Source organism: Sturnira hondurensis, unplaced genomic scaffold (assembly GCF_014824575.4).
Source record: "Sturnira hondurensis isolate 20B ecotype Veracruz unplaced genomic scaffold, ASM1482457v3 Scaffold0018728, whole genome shotgun sequence".
Lineage (NCBI taxonomy): Eukaryota > Metazoa > Chordata > Mammalia > Chiroptera > Phyllostomidae > Sturnira > Sturnira hondurensis.
This window is the reverse complement of record NW_028091359.1, coordinates 3,141,189-3,163,676: the sequence shown is the minus strand read 5'-3', so window position 1 is coordinate 3,163,676 and position 22,488 is coordinate 3,141,189. Positions and strand designations below refer to the sequence as shown.

The window sequence follows — 22,488 nt, the reverse complement described above, 5'->3', positions numbered from 1 at the left end:
CCTGGCTGGTGTGGCTCAGTAGATTGAGCACTGGCCTGGGAACCAAAAGGTCCCCAGCTCGATTTACGATGAGGACACGTGCCTTGATTGCAGGCCAGGTCCCCAGTTGGGGGTGTACAAGAGATTGATGTATCACTTACACACATCCATTTTCTCTCCCTGTCTTTCTCCCTTTCTTCCCCTCTCTCTAAAAATAAATAAATCTTAAAAAAATAAAATCTGGTCTTTATATTTATAAAATGGGGATAATATTATTTGGTGATTAAGAGGTCACTGATGACCTTGAGAATGAGTTTTCAGGATTATGAGATTAAAAGGTAGATTATAAATTTCACTATATTTTTAATCCTATAAAGATTGAGAAATTTAGTAGGAAAAGGACATTGAGACACTAAAGAACGTTTTTTATAAAAATGAAACATTTTCTTAAATCTTACTGGTTTTTTAAAAAATTAATTAATTAATTAATCTTTAGAGGGGAAGGGAAGGAGAGGAGAGAAATATCAGTGTATGGTTGCCTCTCATGAGTCCCCTGCTGGGAACGGGCCTGCAACCCAGGCATGTGCCCTGACTGGGAATCGAACTGCGATCCTGTGGTTCACAGGCCCGTGCTCAGTCCACTGAGCTACACCAGCCAGGGCCCTTCAATCTTACTGTTTTATATATGTGCTCATGTGTATATGTTTATCCAGTATATATATGTTTATCCTCACCTCAGGACGTGCTTATTGATTTTAGAGGGAGAGGAAGGGAGGGAGAAAGAGAAGGAGAGAAACATCCATGTGAGGGAGAAACATTAATCGGTTGCCTCTCAGAAGCGCCCTGACCGGGAACAAACTTGCAGCATGGGTATCTGTCCTGGGGGGAGTCAAATCTACTAACATTCAGTTTGAAACTCCAACCAATTGAGCCGCACTGACCAGGGCTTACAGTTGTATTTAAAAAAATCACATTATTGAGAGTGGTCTACAAAAGCATAAAGCTATTAAATCAATAGGACTTGCCTATTGAAAGCGTGTTTCTTAAAATGTTTGCTGTCTTGTTGTTGAAGTAAACAGAATGATAAAGAAGTGTGGTTTTTGAATGTGTGGTTATATGTTGTTATTTTCAGAAATGTCTACATCTTGATTGCAATTTTTTTCTAGAAAAATTGCCTAAGTGTAAGTTATTTGTGCTATTTTGTTATTTCTTCTGTAAGATTCTCCTGAAAAAACTACATTGGCTGCAAAGTTATCTGCCAAGAAACAAGCATCCGTATCCAGAGATGGAAATGATGATTTTCAAATAGAGAAGAAAAGAATTCGATCCTTAGAAACTACACAGCAGGTGAATAGTTTATTGACAGTGAAATACTCCTCCATTAGTTATAGCTGAACAAGGCCATCAAGTATCAATCTAGTTTTCAGTGGCACTTGTATATGTAACAGATACAAATGTTGGTTGCCTCTTGCACACCCCCAACTGGGGACCTGGCCTGCAACCCAGGTATGTGCCCTGAATGGGAATCGAACCAGTAAACTTCCTGTTCTTAGGCTGGCACTCAATCCAGTGAGCTACACCAGCTAGGGTTGTGCTCTCTTATATATAAGGAATTTGATAGTAAAATATTTACTTATGGCATTTATTAATAATATAGCTACTTTGTACTTTTTAACTCTTCTCTTGTTTTTGACTAATAATGGCATATTTTTTGGCAAAAGTACTTTTGTTATTAATATTTATGTCATGGATATTTTTGGTATTGATAGTTTAAGTACATTTACAAGGTTTACTCTTATTTATTGGGTTTTTAATATCAGTACATGAGAAAATATGTTTATTCCTAAAAATTATTGAAAACCTCAATTATTAGATATTTTAAATGACATGTACTTTTCGTAGATGAATACTATGTTTTTAGAGTTGATGTCAGTGAGATAGGGAGGCTAGGACCCTAATAGACTTAGTTACAAAAAATGATTATTAATTAACATGTCATTTATACATAAATGTATATTTTTAACTGAATATATTCAATATGCTTACATTCTTATGTAGTCTATTTATTCTATGTATAATCTTTAACTTCCACAATTAAACTGAGGTTTTAGAAATAGGATAAAGTAATTTATTTTTGGAAAAGCACCAATTACAAATGAACCATGACTTTTTATAAAGATTTTTTCCCCAGAAAATGTGTACATAGAGTTGGCTGTTGTGAGATGGGGATGAACATACAACATTCACTCCCGGATTTCACTGGGTCTCATTTCTCTTTTGGTAGGAATGGGGTCATCAATAGAAATGCCCCCTGCCCCCGCCCCCCGAATTTATAATTTAAGTAAACAGGGTTTGGGCAAGTAGGAAAAAGCACAGACAGTTTGGAAAGAGAACTTCATGTTATTTATGAAAGAAATTTAGTCAAATACAACTTGGGTTATCAAGTATCTAGTAAGTAGTAGTAATAATAATAGTAATCAGGTAATCTATCATGTAGGAAATTATGAGTATTCACATTTAAAGTTTTTATTCGGAGTCTTTTAATTAAAATGAGGTTTCCATTTTATTTGCTTGTATTTTTTAATTAGATATGTAATTTGGACTTTGCTCTGATACATATTTGGTATTCATATGGTAGAACTATTTTATGGGAAGATCATTTTTCAGTACTGTAGTTTTGACATATCATTAATTAAAGCTAATTTGGTTAGGATTCCAGAGATATTACTGTATTCTATTTCATTTAAGTTGTATAATGAGGTGTCTATTTGTGTTTTCAAAAATTATTTGATTGTTACCAGTTAGAAATAGTCATTTTTTAAATGCTGAATACACAATTATAGCTATTTTGACCTCAGAGAACAACTAGGCTGTTCAAATTTTAGTTTACTATAACTTTATTTTCATTTTGTGTTTGCAGATTAGAAAACGTCATTGTTTTGAAAAGGAAGTACACCATTTGGATACAAACGTTGCCTCAGGAAAGACCACAAAACTCAGCTCTCCATTAAGAAAGATAAACTTTTCTCCACAGAATGTATGTATTTATGCCATTGTTCAGTTTAAAGAAGGAGAATGTGGAATGTGCTAAATCTGTTTTTGGAAAAAGAGGAAGAATACTGTAACGCAGAGAACAGTATAAAACAACTCAGAAGTCCTAAGTGCTATCATGTCTCCGCTGTAAAATCACAGGATGGGACTTGAAAGAGATCTGAACGTCCTCTGCCTCTTCAAACAGGGGTGTCCAACCTGCGGCCCATGAGCTGTATGCATCCCAGGATGGCTATGAATGCAGCCCAACACAAAGTCATAAATTTACTTAAAACAGGAGATTATTTTTTTGTCATTACATGTCGCAGTGTATTTAATGTGTGGCCCAAGGCAACTCCTCTTCCATTCTGGCCTGGAGATGCCACATGGTTGGACACACCTGTGTGAACCCCACTTCCCTAAAGTCTTGGCAGTGTTCTGAGAGCAGCGCTTCTCAAGGAGCAGCGGTGGGGCTGTGTAATAGTACTGTCTGTATTCATGCGTCCACAGTCCAGGGTCCGCTGGGTGCTCCTGGAGGGGCAGTGCGGGCAGGGGGCGGCCGCCTCACTGCCCACCGTCCCCGGGCCCTGGCTGCCTTTGAGGATGATCTGCAGGGCATGACAGTGGACTCAGAGTGCTCTGGGTTGGAGGGAAGGAGCTCTGGAGATTCTTGAGATATTTTTCGGTGCTCTGTGAGGGCAAAAGTATTTTCGTAGTGATATTAAGGTGTTATTTACCTGTTTTTTACTGTCTTGACATTTGCACTGATGAGCAGAAGCAGTGTTGGGTAAAGTCGTTGGTGTCGCGGCACAGTCAGGGTGTTGGCATCAACCTGTACCAACAGTAGTTTTCTCCACCATCATTAGTACTCAGTCTAAAAAGGCCAGTTGAGCCCTGGCTGGTGTAGCTCAGTGGATTGAGCGTGGGCCTGCGAACCAGACAATCGCGGTTCGATTCCCAGTCAGGGCACATGCTTAGGTTGCAGGCCAGTTTCCGGCAGGGGCCAGTTCCCAGCAGGGGATGCATGAGAAGCAACCATACATTGATGTTTCTTTCTCTCTCCTTCCCTTCCCCTCTAAAAAGATAAATAAATAAAATATTTAAAAAAAATTAAAAAGGCCAGTTGTACTCAAGGATGTCCTCGATGAAGCAGTAAAAATTACTAATTTTATCAAATCTCAGTGCTTGAGATGTTTAACATTCTGTGTGAATAAATGAGTGATACTCATACAACACATTTGCATAGGAGTAGGGTGGGTGTCTTGAGGAAAAGCGCTGGTAGATAGTTTGGATTATGAGACGAACTAGCCAGTTTTTTCATGGAACATCATTTTTACTTGAAAGAATGACAGAAAATGATGGTAATTAGTTTTTTATAGCTACAGCGATTTTATTTTTTATTACTCTTTTTCTGTTCTTTATTTCTTTTCAAATTTTCTTTTTTAAAAGTAATTTATATTTTTCAGTTAAAGTTGACATACAATATCATATTAGTTTCAGGTGTATAACCTAATGACTTGACATTTGTAATTCTTTTTTTTTTAAGATTTTATTTATTTATCTTTAGAGGGGAAGGGACGGAGAGAAGGACAGGAATATCAATGTATGGTTGCCTCTCATGAGTCCCCTGCTGGGAACTGGCCTGCAACCCAGGCATGTGCCCTGACTGGGAATTGAACCGCGACTGTGTGGTTCACAGGCCAGTGCTCAATCCACTGAGCTGCACCAGCCAGGGCTCGACATTTGTATAACTTATGAAGTGATCACCCTGATAAATCTAGTATCCATCTGACACCATACAAAGGTGGGCAAAAGTAGGTTTACAGTTGTAATACAAATAAATAATACAAGAATAAATTCTGCATTTTGTATACTCACAACTGTAAACCTGCTCCCCCTTTGTATAATTATTACAGCATTATATTCCCTATACTGTACTTTACATCCCCATGTCTATTCTGTAACTACCAATTTGTACTTCTTAATCCCTTTACCTTTTTTTGCCACCTCCCTAACCCCCCTCCCATCTGGTGACTGTCAAAATGTCTTTGGACCTATGAGCCTGTTTCTCGTCTGCTTGTTCATTTATTCAATTTTTTAGAGTCTATGTATACATTAAGTGAAATCATACGCTATTTTTCTTTCTCTAACTTATTTCACTCAGCACAATACCATCTAGTTCCATCTATCTGGTTGCAGGCAGCAAGATTTCATTTTTTTGATGGCTGAGTCATATTCCATTGTATATGTGCACCACTTCTCTATCCGTTTATCCTATTCATGCACACTTAGGTTGCTCCCATATTTTGACTATTGTAAATAATGCTGCAATGAACCTAGGTGTGCATATGTCTTTTTCAATTAGTGTTATTATGTTTTTTAGATAAATTCTTAAACGTGGAATAGCTGTGTTATATGAAAATTCTATTCTCAATTTTTTGAGAAATCTCCCTACTGTTTCCCGTAGTGGCTGTGTACTACTTTACGCTCCCACCAACAGTGCATGAGGGCTCCCTTTTCTCTGTATCCTCTCCAGTCCTTGTTTCCTGTCTTTTGATGATAGTCATTCCAGCAGGAGCAGCCACAGATTTTATTTCAGTGACCAGGGACTAGTTGTCATTTTCATAGTGTTACATATAGTGGTCCTTAACCATTGTTCCGATTTTCAAGGTTTCTGTTATCCATGGTCAGTTGCATTCCAAAAATGGAAAATTCCAGAAATAAATGGTTTACAAGTTTTAAATTGTGTGCTCTGCTGTGCTCTACTTGGTCCCAACTGGGATGTGAATTTTCCCCTTGTGCCTTGTTTCCGTGCTGTGCACACTGCCCACCTGTTAGTCACTTAGTGGATGTCCCGGTTATCAGAGTAGTTATTGGTATTTTGAGAGGGAGAGAGGGAGAAAAAGTCCATATTCACATAACTTCTATTACAATATATTGTTTTAGTGGTTCTATTTTATTATTAGTTATTGTTATTAATCTCTTACTGTGCGTAATTTATAGATTAAACTTTATCCGAGGTATGTATGTATAGGAAAATAACATAGTGTATACAGGGTTCTGTACTCTCTGTAGTTTCAGACATCCAGTGGGGGTCTTGGAACCTATTTCCTGCAGATAAGGAGGACTACTGTAAAAGGAATTACGCCTGGTAATTTTTTAATAATCTTTTTATTTTTTAAAAAAAGATTTTACTTATTTTATAGAGAGAGGAATGGAAGGGAAAAGAGAGGGAGAGAAACATAATTGTGTGGTTGCCTCTCATGTGCCCCCTACTGAGGGCCTGGTCCACACCCAGGCATGTGCCCTGACTGGGAATTGAACCAGCCACCTTTTGATTCACAGGCTGGCACTCAATCCACTGAGCCACACCAGCCAGGGTGGTAATTTTTTAAAAAAATTTATTTTTATCAAGTTTTTAAATTTAAAGTATAGTTGACATACATTATTGTTAGTTTCAGGTATGCAACATAGTACTTCAACATTTATATACCTTACGAAGTGACCACCACGATAAGTCTATGACCATCTTCACTGTACAAGGTTATTACCATATTCCCTATGCTCTATATCACATCCCTGTGACTAATTTTATAACTAGAAATTTGTACCTCTTACTCATCTTCACATATTTCACCCATCTCCCTTTCTCCCTCCATGCCTGGTAATTTTTTATTGAGTTCCACAATAGTCATAGATTGCTTAATGATGAAGATATGTTCTAAAAACATCATTGGGCCGTTTCATGTTTGGTGTGTGAGCATCATAAAATACACTTACCACCTATGTGTTGTAGCCGGCCACACACCTAGGGTATGTGGTATAACCCGTCGCTTGCAGGCTACAAGCTTGTATCACATGTTGCTTTATAAAACAGCACAAGATTAAATCAACCACAGAAAAAAAATGATGCAGTCAGGAGACACGACATGTATGAGGTTTTACTAACATAACATGGCATACTGTTTTAGAGCAAACATTTTTTTATAACTGGAAAAGTATACTCTAAAATAATGATAAAAGTATAGTATGGTAAATACACTAAACCCTAACATAATGGTTTGTCATCATTAACAAGTAGTATGTGCAGTACGTAATTGTGTGTGCTGTGCTTTCATATGACTGCAGCACAGTAGGTTTACTTACGCCTACATCACTGCAAAGATGTGGATCAAGTCGTGCTTTCTGATGTTGCGTGTCACTAGGCAGTGGGAGTTTTTCAGCTCCATTGTAATCTTACAGGACCACCACGGTGTATGTAATCTGTTGTTGACTGAAATGTTAGGTGGTGTGCGAATGTGTTGTGAATTTTACCTTTTCGGTTGCTGGATATTATTGTACTGTATTTCTATAAATACTCTTGAGTTTTGTTCTGGAATACAGTTGAGTTACTTTGAATTGGCGTGATCCTTTTGGGTCTTGTTTTTAGGATTTGTTTGTTAGGTTGGACCTGAGCAGGGTTTGGTTTGGGGCTCAATAGAAGCTTTTTAAAAAATATATATTATATTGATTATGCCATTACAGTTTGTCCCATTTCCCCTCCTTCATTCCCCTCTATCCTGCACACCCCTTCCCCCACCATTCCCCCCTTTAGTTTATGTCTATGTGTTGCAAGTTCTTTAGATTCTATATTTCCCATACTATTCTTGCCCTCCCCCCTGTCTATTTTCTACCTACCGTCTATGCTACTTATTCTCTGTACCTTCTCCCCCTTCTCCTCCCACTCCCCTGTTGCTAACCTCCATGTGATCTCCATTTCTATGGTTATGCTCCTGATCTAGCTGTCCTCTTAGTTTGCTTTTGTTTTAGGTGTGGTTGTTAATAACTGTGAGTTTGCTGTTCTTTCACTGTTCATATTTTTTATCTTCTTTTTCTTAGATAGTCTTTTTAACATTTCATATAATAAGGACTTGGTGATGATGGATTCCTTGAATTTGACCTTATGTGAGAAGAATTTTATCTGTCCTTCCATTGTAAATGAAAGCTTTGCTGGATAGAGCAATCTTGGATGTACGTCTTTGGATTTTATGACTTGGAATACTTCTTTGCAGCCCCTTCTTGCCTGTAAGGTCTCTTTTGAGAAATCAGCTGATAGTCTGATGGGCACTCCTTTGTAGGTGACTGTCCCCTTATCCCTTGATACTTCTAGAATTCTCTCCTTCATTTTAATCTTGGCTAATGTAATTATGATGTGCCTTGGTGTGTTCCTCCTTGGGTCCAACTTCTTCTTCTTCTTCTCCTCTCTGAGCTTTCTGGATTTCCTGGAAGTCTATTGCCTTTGCCAGATTGAGGAAGTTCTCCTTTATTATTTGTTCAAATAAGTTTTCCACTTGTTGCTCTTTCTCTTCCCCTTCTGGCACCCCTATAATCCGGATATTGGAACGTTTAAAGATGTCCTGGAGGTTCCTAAGCCTCTCCTCATTTTTCTGAATTCTCATTTCTTCATTCCTTTCTGGTGGGATGTTTCGTTCTTCCTTCTGGTCCATTCCATTGATTTGAGTCCCAGTTTCCTTTCCATCGCTATTGGTTTCCTGAACATCTCCCTTCATTTCAATTAGTTTAGCCTTCATATGTTCCTCTAATTTGTGACTATAATCAACCAGTTCTGTGAGCATCCTGATAAATAGTGTCTTGAATTGTGCTTCTGAGAGGCTGGCAATTTTTCGGTGGCTGAGTTATTGGCTCTGGGACTTTGAGTTCTTCTTGCGCCAGCTTTTGGGCTGTTCATGCCTGTTCTGTAGCAGGATCGGAGCCCTAAAGTGTTCACTAGAGCAGGGCCACTAAGTTGCTGGGTTGTGACGTATGTGGGGGCGGGGTCAAAGAGTGACAATTGTGTCCTGTCTGCCTCCTGCCGCAGCCCCCACCGGCGCCGCAGCCACCACCATCACCAGGCCCATGCGTTTCATTCCACTGCACGCGAGTGTGCCACTGCCGTCAGCCCTCCACCACTGGGTTCGCCCCCTGGGGTCTGTGTGGCCTGTCTCACTGTGCGTGAATGTGCGACCGTGGTCAGTCTGCCCCACACCCCGACTGGTTCCGGGCTGCCTGCCCGTCTTGGTCGAGGGATCTGTCCTGCCCGACCCAGCTCCGCTGCTGGCTCCGCCTCTCTTACCGTCCCTGTTGAACGGTTCGTAGTTGTCGGACTTCCGTATAATTCAATTTTCTGGTCTTTGGGTGTGTCCTTGTTCTCCAAACCTTTGTCGTATTCAGACTTGGCTGTGGGAGAAGGCACAGTGTTTCCACCTATGCCTCCATCTTGGCGGAAGTCCCCAGGTCTTACATTCTTTAATGCATTTTGAGTTAAGTTTTGTGTATGTTGTGAAATAGTTGAATTTCGTTCTTTTGCATGTGGCTGTCCAGTATTTCCACCACCATTTATTGAAGATACTGTTCTTCCCTCATTGTACAGCATTTGTTAATCTTTGCAGAGTGGAGTATTATAAATCACAAAAATATTTTCTGTTAATCCTGGAATAAAGAAGTAAAAGAAAAGTAAGTTTCATAAGATTTAATATTTATTATATAGCAACTTCTGAAGTTATCACCAAACCCCTTAATGTGATTTTAAAAAATGCAATCTATGTTAGAACTTACATTGAGCGATCATATGTCTCACATTTTATTTATCATGTATTTTTTAAGATTTTATTTATTTATTTTTAGAGAGAGGGGAAGGGAAGGAGAAAGAGAGGGAATGAAACATCAATGTGTGGTTGGTTGCCTCTCATGCACCCCCTACTGGAGACCTGGCCCACAACCCAGGCATGTGCCCTGACTGGGAATTGAGCTGGTGACGCTTTGGTTTGCAGGCCTGTGCTCAATCCACTGATTTACACCAACCAGGGTTTGTGTATCATATTTTAATCTAGATTATCTAAAGATCTTAAATACGGTAATTTGAGGGATGATCTTAAATACGGTAATTTGAGGGACTTGAACAGTAACATTTCTTTTTTAGGACCTGTCCCTTCAATGAGAAGAAAAAGACAGTGGGACTACATTGATTTATACCTTATATTTCATTCGTATTTAACACCTCTAAATTCTAAGGATACGTTTCCTCTTTGGGCTCTTATAAGATGATATTAGGGAGGACAGTATTTATTTTTTAAAAGAATGGTTATTTGGATTCATAAATAACAGTTTGTTCTTTTACACAAATCTTTACACATTTGAAATCTGCAGTTCTATTATTTTTTGAAAAACTTTTCTCCATAAATTAAATGACAAATTAGTTAAATGATTTTTGTTTTTCTCTAAATTTGACATTAAACTTTTTAGGTTTTCTTTCAAATTTTCTCGGTTTTTATTAAGTTAATTTGGTTTTTAACTTGGAGAGTTAAATAGTTATTTTTTCAGCTTCCTGTCATCTCCAGTCTGCTCACTTGCCTTAGAGTCAGAAAAGGGTGTCAGTACCTCCTGTCTGGTTTGAATTACCTTGTATTGTCCACTAGAATGGACATTTAGATTCTTTTTTCTGTACTGATAACTTATATGTCGAAGAATTAGTCTCCATATGGTTAAAATAAAGTTAAGAAATACTTTGTTTTTTAAAATAGAACATTAGCATTCTGATACTACTTTGTTCCACTATTTATAATCATTGTCTGTAGAATTTTTTTGTCCTCTTCATTCTTTTAGTAAATCCTCACTAAGGTGAGGTATTTTCACAGATTCATTAATATGCTTATATTTGCTTTGTATTTGTTCATTAAATAAATACTAACACTGTCTCTATACCTTTACAAAAGTGATGATATTCTTTGATTTTGTGTAGTAGTAGGGTGTCAACTTCGGCTTAGTGTGTAGAAAAGATATGGGTCCAGCAGAGAGCGCTGTTGACCTTCAGATAAAGTGGTGTTGGGCACAACCTTGGCCTCTTTTTTTCTCCTTTTTTGTCTTATATCCTTGCCTTTTCTTTCCCTTCTGTCTCTGTCTTTCTCTCTCACACCACCTCCTTTCTCTCTCCCTCCTTCTTTTCAACATTTGGTATGTTCTCTAGGGTCTTAGGAGAAAAATGACCAGTTTTCTCTGAAAAGTATTTTACAAGTGCTTTTCTCATAATTTTAATTTACTTTTATTTAACATAACTGCTTATATAGTGATACGATGTTTACTATGTGCCAGCAACACTGTTACGTATTGGAGAAATATTAGTTTACCTGGTCAATACAGATTCATGTGAGTTAGTGCTTTTAACTTTTTTGTGAATTTGGTAGTTTTCAAAATAAGACAAAACTGTGGAACTCAATTCTTACTGTAACTCTCTGAGAAAGGTATTAAAATTTCCTCAGTGGCAGATAAGGAAATTAAGGCACAGGAAATTTAAATAGCTTGTTTATGGCACAAAACTAATGTAAAACCCAGGCCATCAGCTCTAGAATTGATCCTCTCAACCACCTCACTATTCTGCCTCGGAATAAACTCTTACAGATGATCTTTGGGGGAAAGATAGTTCATTTCTGCACTGTGCTAAGTCACGTTGTATGCATGTGATAATTCACATAAGATAGGTCCTCATATAGTCTCTCAACAGCTTGTCCTTTTCATTACAAGGTTTAAAGAAGTTTATGTATTTATTTGTAGGTGTAACTGTTTTGTTTGCCTTCTCGTCAGGATAACCATAAGGACAAGTATGATGTCTCTTGTTCACTTTTTTATAACCAGTGTCTGGCAGAGGACCAGTACCTAGTAGGTACTTACCTGTTTGTTAAATAAACGAATGAAAAAAAATGGCCAGAGTTAAGGATGTGCGTGATTTACCACTAGTTCTTGTGGCTTACGGATTTTACTCAGATCCATGTACTAAATGTGGTGTGGTGGTTCTACAGCGAAGCAACTTAAAGTGGGTTTTAAAGTGTTTTTTTTTCTCCTATGGTCCATTTTTGTTGTAGTTTTTATGTACTAATACACACACACAAAAGTCAAACAGTGGCTTCAAGGACCAACAGGTAAATTGGTGCTGAATATAAACAAAAGATGAGAAACATTTGATTTCTGTAGCTACTTGGAACAAGTTGTTAAATAATATTGCCAACTAATTGAAGTATAATTTATTCAAGGCAGACAAATTTTTGAAACCTGTTACATGTCAGATGCTTAAAAACAACAACTTGTATTTCCTAAACAGTTATTAATAATAATATAATGATAGCTTTTTGGAATATATACTTATGCCAGTAATTTATATTTTCTCATTTAATTTTTATATCAACAGTAGCAGGAAAACAGCAGATATTCATCTTATTTTACACATAAGAAAATTGAAACCTGAAAATATTAGATTATTTGACTATGGTTATACTCCAGGTAAATAGTGGAACTATGATTTGAGCTTAGGTCTAGAATTGAGCAACTATAGACTCATGATTATAAATTGGGGGAAAGGAGAGAAAAGAAATGGCTAGGAAAAAAATTTTTTTCCTGTTGGCTGGTGAGGAAAAAACAAAGCATCATGCAAGAGAAGATACATTTTATTATTCAATATGTCTGGCATTAAAATACCTTATATTAAATAGTCAATCTACAGTTGGAGAAAGATTAAATTATCTTCTACAATTGTGTTTTATCTACTAAAGACTCAAAGGAAATTTAAAACTCAAATTTTAAAAAATTGTTTAAAAAAGCTTTAACAATACAAACCAATAAAGAGTGAAAATCAAAATATTCTCCCTCGAAATATTGCTCCCACACCTCTTTCTGCTTCCCAGAAGTGAAACCATGAAACACTGTAATGAGAATCTTTCTGGACCTGTTTGTGTAAATTTACAATAGATATTTTTCATAGTTCTGTTACAGTCCATTTTTTTTTACACTTCACTCTCTTATTTATAGGATTTATTTTAATATATGTGTGAGCCAGGCTCTTCACTGTATACTTTTCCAAAAAGGTGACCTATAGTCCTACTGTCAATTAAAGCACAATTTTTTCCTAATAGGAAGTTTTGCAATTATCGTATGCCAAATATATACTTGAATTAGTTCCTGGGCATTTTTTTCCTTTTTAAATTTTTACATTTTCAAAGTACGTATATAGTATGTCAGAGTTAAAAATTTCTATATGTCTTCAAACAAAAAGTGGTAGACCCCTGCATTAATGCTCTTCACCAGTTTCCACTGGTGAAGTCAATAATTATTTGAAGTCAATAATTTTAAATCATTTTACCTGTTTATTCTGATTTATATTTATTTGATTAAAAATAACATGGTTAACTTTTTCTCTTGAAATTTTTGGTTTTAGATACCTTCCATTGCTTTCTTCCTATTTTTTCCTAATTTTCTCATTCCTTCTTTCCCTTAACTTTTCCAATATTTCCTGTTTATATTATTGTAATTTTTGTCAATACTGTAAAAACTGAACCAATATTATACTGTCATCATATATTTTTTTCCACAAACCAGGTTTTATTTTTTCTAGTGCTAATATTTGTCTTGTAATTGATTTAGTTTTTTATATTCTCATAACTGTTTATATCCAAACTCTGATAGAACTTAAAATCTGTTAATTCACTCAAATGTATTAGATCAAAAACGTTCTTCTTTTAGATTCTTGGTATTTAAGGAGAAATAATGAAAAATAATATTTTGATATTGAGTTATATTTTATGACATTTTTGGATATGAAAAATCATCTGTTTCTTAGAGAAAATTTAGAAACTACCAAAGTATAATTAAGTTATTAACATTAATTATTAATTCAACTATCCTGTTAGTATTAATCCCTGATATTTTGCTTGCTATCTATTTTTATACACACACATATAATTAGTTATCTATTGCTATGTAATAAACCAACCATTTATTTAGCTTATTATTATGGGGGTCAGCAGTTTAGGCTGGGCTCGGCTGGGCATTTCTTCTGCTGATCTCAGCTGGGCTGCTCATGCGTCTGTGGTCAGCTGCAGGTCAGCTGCAGGTCAGCTGCAAGGCAGCAAGGCAGCTGTGCTACAGGGGTTGGTTAGCAGTCCCCTGGGACCATGGCGTAGGTATCATCATCTAGCAGACTAACCCTGGTGTATGTGTACGGTGGCCCCAGGGTTCCAGGCGTAGCATGAGAAGAAACCCCAATATATACAGATATCTTTGAGCTCCTATGTCACGCATACTGATACCCCAGTCATCAGAGCAAGTCACGTGGCCAGACCCAGATTCAGGGGATGGAGTTCACCTCTTGGTGAGAAGGGATACAAAGTGACCTTGCAAAGGTTTATTTGTTTGGGGGTTGCTCTAGGGTTTAAAATTTGCATCTTAAATTTATTACTGTACTTTCAAATATGAGTATTTTACTTCACATGTAATGTGTAAGAACCTTCTACCACTGTGCTTTCATTTCCCTTCTCATTTTTTGTGCAATTTTGTTACATATTTTACTTCTCTGTCTATTATGAACAACACAATATTTTGTTAATATTTTTGCTTTAAATCATCCATTATTTTTCATAATTTTTGATTTTTTTGAGACTTTATTTTTATAGAGTAATGTAAGGATCACAGCAAAATTGAAGGCAGGGTATATGAATTTACTGCATAGGCCCTGCCTCCCCACATGCATAGCCACCCCCACGATCAACATCCCCCACAAGAATGGTGTATTTCGTATCTTTGGTGAACCTGCACTGACTATTACAACCACCCGAAGTCATAGTTTATATTATGGTTCATTCCTTGTGTTGTACGTTTAATGGGTTTGGACAAATGTATGATACATGTGTCCATCATTATCATTTTACACAGAGTATTTCTACTGCCTTAAAATCCTCTGTGTGCTGCCTGTTCATCATGTGCTTTTCCCCCAGAACCACTGTCAGTCACGGATCTTTTTTTTTAACTGAATTTATAGGGGTGACATTGGTTAATAAAATTATATAGGTTTCAGGTGTACGATTCTGTAATCCATCCTTCGTACATTGTGCTTTGTGTTTACCACCCCAAGTCAGGTTTCCTTCTATCATCATTTACTTACCCTTTAACCACTGATCTTTTTAGTGTCTTCATAGTTTTGCCTTTTCCAGAATTTCATATATAGTTGGAATCATATGGCATGTAGTTTCTTTCATGTGGTAATATGCTTTTAAGGCTTCTCCATGTCTTTTCATGGCTTGATAGATCATTTCTTTTTAATGCTAAATAATATTTTATTGTCTGGATTTACCACAGTTTATCCATTCATCTACTACTGAAAGACATCTTGTTTGCTTCCAAGTTTTGGGAGTTTTGCACAAAGCTGCTATAAACATCTATATATAGGTTTTTGTGTGCACATATGTTTTTAACTCCTCTAGGTAAATACCAAGGAACCTGACTGCTGGATCATATGATGAGTATATTTAGTTTTTTCAAGAAACAGCCAGTTGTCTTCCATAGTAGCCACTGTGGACCATTTCGTGTTCCATCAGCAGTAGAGGAGAGTTCCCGTCACTCCACATCCTTGTTAGTATTTAGTGTCCTCAGCTTTCTGGATTGTGGCCATTCTAACAGGTGTGTAGTGATAGCGCGCTGTCATTTTGTTTTGCATTTCTCTGATGACATAATGCCACATTATGTTGAGCATCTTTTTATATGTTTATTTGCCATCTATGTATCTTCTTTGGTGAGCTTTCTAATAAGCATGAAAAAGTGAGGATCTAATAAGGTCTAAAAGGATTAAAATAGTCATTAAAAATTGGGTTGTTTTCTCTAGTTGAGTTTTAAGAAGTTCTTTGTATATTTGGATAAGTCATTTTTCATATGTTTTTGTAAATATTTTCCCCCGGTCTGTCATTTGTCTTCTTATTCTATTAATGCGATTTTTTGCAGAGCAGAACATTTCAATTATCATGAAGTCCAGCTTGTTAGTTATATCTTTCTTTTCTTTTTAATTTTTAAAGATTTTACTTATTTATCTTTAGAGGGAAAGGGAAGGAGAGAGGGAGAGAAACATCTGTGTATGGTTGCCTCTCATGTGTCCCCTGCTGGGAACTGGCCTGCAACCCAGGCATGTGCCCTGACTGGGAATCGAACCACAGTTGTTTGGTTCACAGGCCCATGCTCAATCCACTGAGCTACACCAGCCGGGGCTAGTTATATCTTTCATAGATCATGCCTTTAGTGTTGAATCTAAAGTCACACCCAAGATGATCTAGGTTTCCTTGTGTTATCTTGTAGGAGTTTCATACTTTTGTGTTTTACATTTAGCTCTGTGATCCATTTTGACTTAATTTTTGTGAAGTTGTAAGGACTGTGTCTAGATTCATTTCTTTGTATGTGGATATCCAGTTCTTCTAGCACCATTTGTTGAAGAAACTAATTTCACTCCATGTTATTGCCTTTGCTCCTTTATTAAAGATCAGTTGACTGTTTCTATGCTCTCTTTTCTGTTCCACAAATCTATTTGTCACTTTCACCAATATCACATTGTCTTAACTTCTGTACTTTGTAATAAGTCTTGAAGTAGGACAGCATAGTCCTCCAATTTTGTTCTCCTTCAATACTGTTTGGCTATTCTGAGTCTTTCATCTCTTTGAATAAACTATAATTAGCTTGTCAATACCCACAAAATGACTTGCTGGGATTGCATTAAATCTATAGGTCAGGTTGGGAAGAACTGACATCTTAACAATATTGAGTCTCTCTAGCCATGAACATCTCTCCATTTATTTAGTTCTTATTTGATTTTGTTAATCAGAGTTTTACGGTTTTCCTCATGAAAATCTTGTTAGATTTATTTATACCTAATCATTTTGGGATTACTAATATGATTGGTATTGTTTTTTTAATTCCACACTCCACTTGGTCATTACTGGTATATAGGAAAGTAATTGACTTTTACATATTAACCTTGTACCTGCAATCTTAGTATAATCACTTATTGGTTCTAGAATTCTTTTGGTTATTTCTAATTTTCTATGTAGACAGTCATGTCATCAGCAAAGACAGTTTTATATCTTTCTTCCCAAGTTGTATACCTTCTATTTCCTTTTCTTGTCTTATGGCATTAGCTAGAACTTCCAGTATGATGTGGAAAAAGAGTGGTGAGAGAGGACATCCTTGCCTTGTACCTGATCTTAGTGGGAAAGCTTTAAGTTTCTCACTGAGGCATTATGGTTGCTGTAGGCTTTTTACAGTTATTCTTAATCAAGGTGAGGAAGTTCCCCTGTATTCCTAGGCTATTGAGTTTTTATCATGAATGGGTGTTGGATTTTGGCAAATGCTTCTACATTTATTGATGTGACCATGTGTATTGTCTTTATTAGTCAATTCATATGATGGATTCATTCATTGATTTTCCAATGTTGAACCAGCCTGGCACAGCAGGAATACATCCATTTGGTTTTGGCATATAATTATTTTTACACATTATTTGTTTTGATATGATAATGCTTTGTGGCTTTTTGCATTTATGTTGATGGTGACTGTCAGTTTGTACTCTGTATCTATGAGTTTGTTTTTGTTTTGTTTGTTCATTTTTTTTCATGTAGGTGGGAGGCAGGATCGAACTAATTTTTCTCCAAGTATCGTTTGTCTGAATATGAATTAAATAATTTTCCCCAAGATTTGAAATGCCACCTGTCTTAATCAGAGTGATTTGCTTTTGAAGAAGTAGAAGCCTACTCAAAGAAAGATCAAGCAGGAAATACACCTGCCCTTATTGAAACTCAAAAGGTTTTTAGCTAACTTCCCTCTTCTCTTTGGGGCCTCAAGTGTGTCCTCCTTGCCTCTCTCTATAGAATTCTCTCATTATTTTTTTGTAGACTGGTTTTCTGGATACATATCCTTTTTCATCTGACCTTATCATGACATCTCCAAATGGAAGGCTTCAAGACTACACGATGTTCTGGTTTGTTGCCTGTAGTTAATTAACTGAGTTTACACGTCCCCAAGTACCAATTCCTAGGAAAGTGAATCTGATTGGCCTTGTTATACCTGAGATTGAGTTTGGGCATGGCCATGTGTTATTAATGTAAATATTAGGTGAACCTTTTCAGCAGAGGCTATAGATGATGACCAGTTTTCTGAATAAAGGGTTGGACACGTGTCTAAAGAGGTACCTAGCATAGTATCTTTATCATATACACAACGGTCTTACATATATAAGAATATATACCATTCTTTCCCATCTTGTTTTTCTAAAATATTTTGTTTATTCTAACTAGTAGTTTATTTTCCAGATTAAATGCAGAACCTGTGGCAATACTTTAAGTCTGTACACTTGCCATGGGCCACATGTAACTAATTGTTTTAATTATTAAAATTAAAATCCAGTTCCAGTCCTGGCTGGTGTGGCTCAGTGGGTTGAGCGCCAGCCTGGTAACCAGAAGGTCATGGATTTGACTCCTAGTCAGGGCACTTGCCTGTGCTGTGGGCCGAGTCCTCAGGTGGGGGCATGTGAGAGGCAACCGTGCCGTGTATCTCTCACGCATGAATGTTTTTCTCCCTCCCCATCTCTAAAATAAATAACATCTTGAAAAAAAATTCAATTCCTCTGTTGCACTAATCACATTTCAAGTACTCAATAGCTGCGTGTGGTTAGTGGCTAGTGTATTGAATAGTGTGAATGTAGAACACACCATCACTGCAGAAAGCTTTACTGGGTGGTGCTTCTTTGGAGGCTTGTAACATTGTACAAGCTTGTATACAGTATGAAAGAAGCAAAAATTTTTTTTCTAAGAATTGAGTCTGATTTCTACCACCATTTCTTGGTGTCTATATAATTTTTTAAAGATTTTATTTATTTATCTTTAGAGGGAAGGGAAGGAGAGAAATATCACTGTATGGTTGCCTCTCGTGAGTCTCCTGCTGGGACCTGGCCTGCAACCCAGGCATGTGCCCTGACTGGGAATCGAACCGCGACTGTGTGGTTCGCAGGCCCATGCTCAATCCACTGAGGTACACCAGCCAGGGCTAAAATATTTTACATGGGTTATTTGTTTTTAAACTATTTTGGTTGATATGTGGAAGATGATGTCAAGATAGCTTTGTTTTCTCATTTAAAAAGATTCATGGAAAAAAGTTTGAAAATTACCAAAATACCATAAAGGAGAAAATAAATATCTCCCACAACCCCAAGGGATAGGATCACACATATCATCAGTGTGCAGTTGGATTAACTTTCACCAACTAAATAATATATACCTATTTACTGCAGTTTCTGTATTTCTGGGTTCTTTTTGACTAATGTCTTGATTGTTTGGATTTTATAATCATGGTGTTCAAGAAGAACACATGTATTTCTCATTATTATCACACCAAGAGGCATATGATGCCAGTTCGTCTCGCTACTGACGATGGCAAGCTTGACTACTTTATTAAGGTGGTGACTACGAGGCCTCTCCATTATAAAGGCATAATTAATAAATAATCTGTGGGGTGACACTTAGAGACTAGTGATTGTCTTGTTCTCCAGAACTTTTCTCCTAGTGATTTTAGCATCCATTTAGGTAGCTTTCAGGAATCAATTATTACAAGAGAGTTGCAAAATGGTGATTTTAAAAATTCTATCACTCCGTTTACAATTTTTAGCTGGCATTCATCTCTGAGAAAGAGCTCTCCCCCAGCTCTCTTTCCTTCGATTCTTGCCCCCCCCATTTTTTCCTTATAAACACCCCAGATATTTTATATGAAGTTGGTCACCATGCTTTGGGGACTCACTGCTTTGTGTAGTCACATCTGTGTAAGTGCTGTTTGTCCAGGAGAATGTTTACTGGATAGCAGGTTGAACATTTTTACGTTTTTGACTTAAACTGAGAATTCTTACAGAATAAGATTGTTCAGGTATTAACTTAGATAAAAATTATATTCCTTTAGGTCTTTCTTGATTAATTCTACCAAAACATAAACTTTTCAGAAACTGGGGCAACTGTGTGAAGGAATTCCCATTTACACTAGGCAAGAAAGTAAACAGTAAGTGGAGAGTAGGGTAACAAACACTTATGGTATCAAAAAACAACCGTGAAAAGGATCTGTCCTAATGTGCTAGCCCATTGCAGTTTAACATATTGCTTACAACCTTCACAATAGAATTTGAGTGACTTCAGTTACACATTCCAGGAGACTGGCAGTCTGTTACAATCAGAGTCTGAACTTTAGAGCAGGCTAATTTACAGCGATGGGATGAAGAAAGTTGTGGATTTGTATTACACACTCTCACCTGACACTGGATCTGATCCCCCTACCTGCTGATTGACATCTTGAATGAGCTCTTTGAAGCAAGTTCCAGCTTAATTAAAACGTTTGCTTGGTTAGCAGTGATCTGTGAAAGCCTGTGATAAATATTGAATCAGGTTCACCTGCTGGTTGCTGCGAGTGGATAAACAGCTGCTTTGTGCAGTTTAATCATGAAACTGTGGCGGTAGAGTACTACTACTGTTTGAATTTTTTTAAAAGAATAGTTGAAAAGGTATAGTTATGTCACTTTTGCTATCTTACCAGAGTGTGTGCTTATGTGAGATTTTGCACAACAGGCATTGAGTACCTGTTTAGATGGCTTGGACAACAGCAAATGGTTGATAAAGATTAACAATAAACCCTGTTTCTTATGCCTCAAAGATTGTGGTATAATTCTACATTCATTGGCTTTTTACCACTGGCTTTCTGCGTGCATGACTTTTTGAAATAAAAGGGCAGTATTTTGCTTTTTTGCCAAGTTAATTGCTAATGAAAATAATTCTGTTAAAGTTTTAAGATTTAAGGTTATGAATTCCAACTTCCCTAAAAATTTTTTGTGTATTGTAGTAATTTGAAGAACTTTTTAGATATTTTCTATCTGTAAAATGGAATTAAAAATTAATATTACTGAACTGTTTTAGAATCATGTTAATAATTGGGTAATTAAACATTAAAATAAAATTGAATTTACAAGCAGTAGAGGAACCTTTATAAAATTTTCTTCTTTGAATTATCAGTTTATTGCATTGCAGAATAATTGTGTCTCGCCAAGTTGGTTGTAAAGAAAATAATGTTTTCATTTGATTTCCACCTAAAATCAGACATAAGTTTGGGGGTAAAGCCCTCACCCAAATAAGTCACAATCTTCTTTGAGCACCTGAAGAATGTTTTAGAGTCACCTACAGACTTACTTTCTAAAAAATCCACACAAATTTATGCCTATAGTTTCTGAGTCGTCTCTAACCCTCCATAATAGTTCTTGGGCCCTAATTTAAGAACCTATTTCCCAATGAATTTGGTTAAACATTTTTGGTCAGAGGGATTATGATGAGAGGTATTCTACTGGGTACTAAGCAGCCGAGGAAGGACCAGCATGGTGTGTATTTGTTGTGCGAGGCAGTCTGTGCAGCACTTTTAGCATTTTTCAGGTGTGCTGTCCGCTGCAGTCATTAGCTCTGAGGATTTTCTACCGTTTGGGGGATTCCTATTTCTTTACTAAGTTTTTATGTTTTTCTTCCTATGCTCAATTTGTTTGGAATTTTATGGGGAAATAATATTTAAGTCATACTTAAATATTATTAAAGTCATACTTAAATTTAAATAATATTTAAGTCATACTCAGCCTGCTCAACATTGGTGTTTGATATTTTATCTGTGTTGGTACATGCAGCCCTGGTTTATATTTTTTCATTATATATAGTATTCCATAGATTGAGCCCCTCCCACATTATATTGATCCATTCTTCAGGTGATGCAGTTAGCTTGTTTTCCTCACTGTTAGAAAAACAATGCTACTCTTGTTTTTTATCACAAAAATAATATCAGTATTGTATCTCCCTTAAAGTGCAAGAGCTTCTCTAGCATTTACACCTCCCATGGTCACGCCGTGTCAGAGGGCTTATATGTATTCAGTTTAACCGGATCACCAGTTTGCTCTCTGGAACGGATGTGCCAGTTTATACTTGGGTCAGCAGTTGTGAGAGTTGCTTCATGCCCTTTACAACACCCAATCCGGTGGGCACGAAATAGAATCTAGTTATGGCTTTAATTTGCATTTTTCTAATTAGTTATAAGGTTGAGCCTTGGCTTGTACATCTTTTCAGATGTTTATTGGCCTTTCAGGGATTTTTTTTTCTCCTCCCTGTGGTTTCTTGTGCTTGGCCATCTACTGGATTTGACTTTTTAAAATTGACTTGTTGGAATTTTTTATGTGTTAGGGATATTGATCTTCATTTGGTTTTATACATTGCAAATATCTTCTCTTGGTTTGTGCCCCCTTTTTTACTACTTTTTTAGTAGAATATCTTTTTAAATAGGAATTTGACATCTTAACAAGATTACCTTTTCAGTCATTGTGCTTTTGATGTATTGCTTAAGAAATCCTTCCCTATGTTGGGGTCATAAAAGATAGTTTCCTGTATAGGGACAGAGATCATATGGCCTACAAAACCTAAAATATTTTACTCTGGTCCTTTACAGAGAGATTGTTGACTCTTGCTTTAAAGAGTCTCTTGAGAGCTTTTGGGTTGTTTTTCCCTTGTGGAACATAATGGGAATATTGTTAGAGAATATTTGATTTAAATGTTAGCTAATAATATGTTAAAATAGTTTTTATGA

At 36.6% G+C, this 22,488-nt stretch overlaps 1 protein-coding gene across 1 annotated transcript in view; it reads left to right on the top strand.

Moving 5' to 3' along the window:
- BRIP1 (BRCA1 interacting DNA helicase 1) overlaps positions 1–22,488 on the top strand; it is a 125,216-nt gene that overhangs the window by 11,578 nt on the left and 91,150 nt on the right. Inside the window, exons 5-6 of the mRNA XM_037070168.1 lie at positions 1,199–1,326; positions 2,900–3,016. Of these exons, the coding sequence (XP_036926063.1) occupies positions 1,199–1,326; positions 2,900–3,016 (245 nt within the window). The remainder of the gene's footprint in view (positions 1–1,198; positions 1,327–2,899; positions 3,017–22,488) is intronic.